Source organism: Trichechus manatus, unplaced genomic scaffold (genome assembly GCF_000243295.1).
Source record: "Trichechus manatus latirostris isolate Lorelei unplaced genomic scaffold, TriManLat1.0 scaffold00112, whole genome shotgun sequence".
In the NCBI taxonomy this organism is placed as follows: domain Eukaryota; kingdom Metazoa; phylum Chordata; class Mammalia; order Sirenia; family Trichechidae; genus Trichechus; species Trichechus manatus.
Genome location: NW_004444048.1, coordinates 2,902,549 through 2,909,548, shown reverse-complemented (window position 1 = coordinate 2,909,548; position 7,000 = coordinate 2,902,549). Strand labels below are relative to the sequence as shown.

General features: G+C 43.6%; 1 protein-coding gene across 1 annotated transcript; it reads right to left on the bottom strand.

Moving 5' to 3' along the window:
- Positions 1-1,269: 1,269 nt before the first annotated feature.
- Positions 1,270-5,968, bottom strand: LOC101346593 (sorting nexin-2-like). The gene is given in 2 exon segments (XM_012557637.1): positions 1,270-2,624; positions 5,764-5,968. Coding segments are annotated over 2 exon segments (1,560 nt in total).
- Between the last annotated feature and the right edge of the window lie 1,032 nt (positions 5,969-7,000).

Sequence of the window (7,000 nt, the reverse complement as noted above, 5' to 3'; positions counted from 1 at the left end):
AAACCACAAGTCTCAGATTTAGTAAATGCTTCATGAGTCTGTCATTCGCAAACCTCTTTGATTATTAATAACTGCAAGCTGATATAGAATGGAAATTTCTCCTCCCACCATTCACTTAACCTTGTTATATTAAGTTTCTTGGCTGGGTCACATCAAGCTTATTATAAACATCTCTTATTGGAACAATTCCTGAAATAGCACAGTCACACATATGCTTCTAAACATGGACATCTCTTACATGTCTGTGTTCTTGTGTTTCAGTTCTTCTTATATGAAGTCTGGTTTTCTTCTCAGAGACTAGGAGAAAGTCTATGATAAATCTCTAACTCCAGGAATTCAAGTGAGCGCGTGTTCTTAGGGTCTTATCATCACTTTACACAATTAGCATTCCAAAATGACCACACTTGGAAGTGACAATTAAGGACTAAGTACCCAAAAGCCCCTCTGAAAACAATTCTAGGATTTCCTGGTAGTAAAAGCCATCCTTCTGGGAAACCTAACTTTATCAGTCTCAGCTCCCATCTTTTTCCACTATTTCTTCAGGGTTTTTTTTTTTTTTTTTCCTAGATTTAAGTTTTCAATGAATTCTGTTGTGCCTTTAATATAGATTGAAATTGCAGGTTTGTCTCACTTGCCACAAGCACACTGAGTTTGGGATTAGGGTGAGGAGACAACAGACCAGTTTACGGCTGGGATTGCTTTTCCTTGCGTAGGGCACTACTTTCTTGACCTTAGATGACTAAGGGCAAGCTTTCGCCCAAGGTTAATTATGCACTTGGGGAAAACTCACCAGCTTATTTTCATTTTACACTACAAGTACTCCAAAAGCCATCTTCCTGGGAACTGGGAATAGAGCTTGAGGCCTGTAGGATCGGGTGATGTGGGTAGAGCTAATTTCTACGGGGTGGGAAAACGTGAGGTTAAAAACAAAGGCTGGAGAAGGAAGCCCTAATCAGCTGCACCTGCCTCTTTGGCTCTCACTGAGATAATGAGAGTAGTGCTGTGAGGAAAGACACACAGGAGGAGTGAGGATGACGGATTTGGGTGTATTGACGCCATTTTGGTGTGCTCCTCACCGCAATAACATAACAAGAAAATAAAGATCACCCAGGGTATACTGTGTTTGTAATCAGGACGAAGGAAACTTTTTTTTTTTAAATTCATCAAATATATAGCGGTTTATTTAGATGGTTTTAAATGTTTTCACTGTGAAATTCAGCATAATTATAACAACCATTCAAGGTTTTCTTAACAGGAATCATCTTCTTGCTAGGCAATCACTTTGGCTTCAGGTAGAAATGCCTCCCAGTATTTTATCAGCTGTTGTTGTGTTTGTACTAATGATTCTAAGTACTTGATAATAACAGTTTTAAAATCTTTCACTGGTTCTTTCTCAAATCATCCCACTTCTTTCTGAATCATTTTAGAGATCTGTTCAAAATCTCTTTCTCCTTGTTGTGCTTTGTCCTCCCACTCTCTGATTTCATTTTTAGCTTGCTGTATTTTATCTGGTTTGTGAGCAACCATCGTTTTTGCCTTAGTTAAATGTTTTTTGCACAAACTTATTTGAGCATCTTCCCATTTCTGCCAGCACTTCATTCAATGGTCAAAGACACCTTTCACTGCAGCAATAAGACGAATGTAGTCACTAAGTAGTTGTGAAAACATATGGAAGTCAGCAAAAGCTTGTTCTTGACGTAACTGGTCCATCTTCTCCTCAACCTCTGCAAGCTGTGACAAAGCTCTAGATAAAGCAGTATGATCCTCAGAATTACCTAACATGGCAGCACTTTTAGCAAAGGCAGCTGTGTTGGCTGAAAGTTCTTTTCTATGATAGACCAGAGCTTCAACACTGGCATGAAGTTTCCTAAGTCGCTGATCCACATTCTCAAATTGCTGCTGCTTTTCTTCAAACCATGCATCGAATTCATTCATCTTGATTGTCATTTTGTTGACAGCGTCAGCAGCCTTGTTCACCATCCTCAATATTCCTGCTCCACTCAGAGCCTGTGTATAAACTGCTCTAGGCAGCTCAGAACTTTCCAAGAACTGCCTTAAATCAGGATCCTGTAGTAAAGTTGGATGTTTCACTGTTCATTGAAGATATCTTTCAAGAGCTGCTCTCCGTTTTTCTACAAATTCAGTGGATGATGAATCTTCTTTACCCACTTTGACCTTGGTCATGCCTACTATAGTCTTTTCTGGAGCTGGTGGCACAATATAACCAATATGTAAATACTTGCCTGCTAATTTGCTATGCAAGCCAAGAAAGTCACTGAATCTTCTTTTATCTGAAAATTCACTCTTACTGAACATGGAAAAGGAAGTCTTTGTTGTTACTCTGTATGCCATGTAAACATTCATGCCATCACCAACCTTCTCTGGATCTGATAGACCAATTTCTATATAAAAAATATCTCCATTTGCCTCTTTTTCAATCTCCTCTCCAGATCTAGCAAAGATCACAGCAGCAGATATACTCTTTGATTCAATTCTGGGTGCAATGAATGTCGTAGGAATGACAGGGGTGACTGCAGGAGAAAGTTCTGAAGAGAGGATAGGTTCCCTTTCTGGACTGTCCAGAGAAACTTCTTCTGTGGCTTCTGCAAAAAAATCTCTGTCATCTTTTGTGGGGATATGTGCCATTAAAATATGGATGTATAAAGGCCTCTATGCTGCACAACATGTTGAGACTTGTCTCCAACATGTCGAGACTAGTCACGACTTGTTTTTCCAAACCCAGTACTGATTGGCTTATTTACCTGAATTCCTCCTCCCTTGCCCGAAACTTATTGTTATTCACCCAAAGCCCATTGTTCTGTTATTTGCTTCACTGTTTGCTGTATTGAATATAAAATAAACTCCTGGGACTGAAGCTGGGTTCAACTCCTCAGAGTGACCCTCCTGGCCCCACTTCTCTGTAAGAGTTGTGGCATTGGTTATAGTCTCTGCCGCCCCGACAACCGTCGCCGCTGTGACAGATGGTGCCCCGTGTGAGGGGTTGAGACAGATGGTGCCCCGTGTGAGGGAACTGTAGACCCCTCGCACTCAATCCCTTCAGGTGGTGAGTATCGGACATCCGTTTCAGGCTGTTTAAAGGCACAGCCCGAGAGCGGCGGGGTTTTCCCGTGGGCGGAATTTTCCCAAACGCTCTCAGATCAGGCTGCTTTAGCCCCAGAGCAGCAGGTCTTTCCTGACCGCTCCCAAGGGATTTCAGGCTTCAGGCCAGGAACTTTCCTATCATTCTTTCCTTCATTTTCCTATTCCTCCTCGCTATGGGGGAATTCTTTTTCTCCTGAGCAGCGTCAACACAAAACTCAGTTTTTGGGATTGTTAAAGGCCTCTAAGCTTAAGGTGTCAGAAGAAGCCCTTACCCAACTTCTGCTTTTAATTGAATCTGCCATTTCCCGACAGGTAGACAATCAACAAGCAGCTGAAGTTCTTTGTCTCCACCTTGCTTGTGAAAATGCTAATGCTGAATGTCGGGCTGTTTTAGCTCTCTTAAAGGCACAGTGTCCCCGCTGTGGTAAAGGCTTTCATTGGGCTAATATATTCTGGGTTTCTCTATGCTACAGCCCTTTCTGGAGAACGTTCTACTCATGCCTGTTGTCATTTCACCCAAGCCATTGCAACTATGGGGTGTCCCCAGGCACTTAAAACTGATAATGGTCCTGCATATACTTCTGCTAAATTTCAACAATTTTGCGCCACTTGGGATATTCTTCATACCACTGGCATTCCTTATAACCCTCAAGGGCAAGCCATAATAGAACGTGCCCATCATACTCTCAAACAGCTCTTAAATAAACAAAGGGGGGGGAGATGATGGGTCTAGAGTATGTGACCAAGATGAAAGACTTGTCAAAGCTCTCTTTATTTTTAACTTTTTATCGGTTGCTAAAGATGGTCGTACTGCTGCAGAACGACATTTTATCCCCTCTGACACCCGACCTCGCCCACAGGTCCTCTATAAAGATCTTCAAAATCCCTCCGTCTGGCAAGAACCTGTAGAATTATTAACCTAGGGGCGACGGTATGTGGCTGTTTTGTCTCCCACAGGTCCACTTTGGATTCCCGCTCCAGCTGTGGCGCGGCCCGCGCTCCATCCCTCCCATGGCACTCTGAGCCCAGTCCCGGGTTGCTGCTGCCCGGGCTCGCTGGCCCGGTCGCCTGGGGCGTCACCGCCCGGGACGGCCCCACCTGGAGGCTCCGGGCAGGTGAAAGCAGGATCTGTGCTCCGGCCGTGACTAGGGGTCCCAGACGTGCCCCGCGCTGTGGCTCCCCTGCGCGCCGGCACACTCTGGCCTGCGCCTCTGCCCCTTCCCTTCTCTGAACCGCTGCCACCACCCTTTGGTGGCTGCCATCCGACCCGACTCCAGAGCTACAACTGACACCGGCAGCCCTTCCCCCAGGGATGAACACTGAAGGGTTGCCATCAGACCCGAAATCACCCCTTCCCCCAGGGATGGACACTGAACAACGGAGATCTGCAATACTGGTAACATGGGGAGGTCTGAAAGGCTTCTCCTCCAAAGCTGAGCATATCCTCTCAACTACCGGTGCCCCACTTACACCTGAAAACCTGTTTCTAGCTATGGTTTCCCTAGTGACAATCTATTCTCAATAGTCATCCTATATTATCTTGTTAATCAGTAATTTGTTAATCAGTAAGTTCCCAATGAAAATTTGTTATGTGTAAATTCCTCTATATTTTCTGCTTCTCCTAGTTAGATGGTTCTGTATAGATAGATTTCCAAGTCAGATGATTCCTTTCCAATTGATAGTAAATTTATGTAAATCATTGTTTGTTTGATTTGAGCCTTTATAAATCTTTGAGCCTTCAAGAGTAATAATCTTAGTGAATGTTAAAAGATAGTGTGTAACTTACAAAATGAGAATCGGAGGAAACCTATTGGTCCAACAATCAGGGTATTGTCAGTACAAAGGATTATAATATCTTTTTAAGATCATCCTCTATTGCCATACACACCTAAAAGGCGCATTGAGTCTGCTCACTCCGGCTATGCAATTGATAAGAGCATCGCTCTTACTTAGTAACCTGGTGAAGAACCAGATGGTATCCGGTGGAAAACCAGCACTGTGAGTTTAAAGAGCCTGCTATGGCCGCCATCTAGGCAACTAAGTCCAAGTGTTACTCATCGCTATGCTACTTCTCCTCCTTAAACATATGGAGTGTGCCCCAGCTGTAGCTGGGCTCACAAGGAGTCACTAAGACACCAGGCCCTGAGGTGTGGAGACAATAGCTGAGATAATCTTGGACTTTATCTCATAGAGAAAATTTTACTTTGTCCTAACGGACACTTGTTGGACCAGTGAAAATCCTCTTGATTCTTATTCCATTAACTAAACAAAAGGGGGGAAAAGTGGGGATATGTGCCATTAAAATATGGATGTATAAAGGCCTCTATGCTGCACAACATGTTGCGACTTGTCCCCAACATGTTGAGACTAGTCACGACTTGTTTTTCCAAACCCGTTACTGATTGGCTTGTTTACCTGAATTCCTCCTCCCTTGCCCGAAACTTATTGTTATTCACCCAAAGCCCATTGTTCTGTTATTTGCTTCACTGTTTGCTGTATTGAATACAAAATAAACTCCTGGGACTGAAGCTGGGTTCGACTCCTCAGAGTGACCCTCCTGGTCCCACTTCTCTGTAAGAGTTGTGGCATTGGTTATAGTCTCTGCCGCCCCGACAACCGTCGCCGCTGCGACAGATGGTGCCCCGTGTGAGGGGTTGTGACAATCTTCTGGCACAACTTCTGTGGGTTTTGGACCATTGGAATTTGTACTAATATCTTCTGCAGGAAGACTAGCTGGTTCTGGAGATGAGGGACTTGACTCCAGGGTGGAGACAGTGCTAGCAAACAGGTCCTCTCTGTCCTCCAGCTCCTCAAAGTCGGTGGGCTTCCTGTCCCCCAGTGGAGGAGGTTCCCTCTCGGCCGCCATCTTCGCTCATCCAGACAACTTGGAAGCTTCATTTTTAAAAATAAATTTCATATGTTTATATTGGGCCGGGTGGTATATGATTTTTAAAGCATTAATCATGCTACTCTTGACTTTTATGGAACTATAGCTGGCTTAGGAGACACCTTATATAAATTATGCAAATTATATAATTAAGCTAAGAGGTACCTGAGTAGTACTTAATTAAGCTCAATGAGAGGCCAGGATAGGGAGAATTCAAAGTAGGTTGAGAAGTGTTTATAAAAGAGTTGGGCCATGAACTGGGCTTTAAAGAATAAAATATGTTAAATAGGAAAGGGCTTGGACAAGCCCATGAGGTGGGACGAGACAGACTAAAAGGCCAGTGGTGAGACTAAGCTTGTAGTTGGATTGATATCACCTGGCAAGCAGTCTGATGAAGAGGTTGAGATAGGTGGGTGGCTGTGAAGTAGTGGGAAAAAAGTAAGTTTGGATAGATTGCATCCAGATTCAGAAATAAATGAAATCTTCTGTGGTCAACGTTACACCCTATCTAAGGAAATAATACTCAGCTGGGACAGAGATCTTAAAAACAGAACAAAACAAAACCTACCCCAAAACAAACAAAAGACAAACCAGGATCAGGGTTCTAAACACAGCCCAAGGCATCATAATGACCTTGTAGCCAATGCTGGCAACTGAGACATTTTGTCCTCAAACTGGAGGAAAGAGTTTTGCTTAAAACCCACGGAGCTTCTCTAGCTAGACAGTTTAGAGTCCCTATTCACCTATTTTTACAGACTTTAAAACCAATTGCCATGGAGTTGTTTCCAATTCATGGCCACCCCATGCATGTCAGAGTAGAACTGTGCTCCATGGCTGATTTCAGTGGCTGATTTTTCAGAAATAGATCACCAGGCTTTTCTTCAGAGGTGTCTCTGGGTGTACTTGAACCTCCAACCTTTCACTTAGCAGCCAAACACATTAACTCTTTGCACCACCCAGGGACTCCCTCACAGACTTTAGCATAAGTGATTTCCTACTTTCTTCCCCATT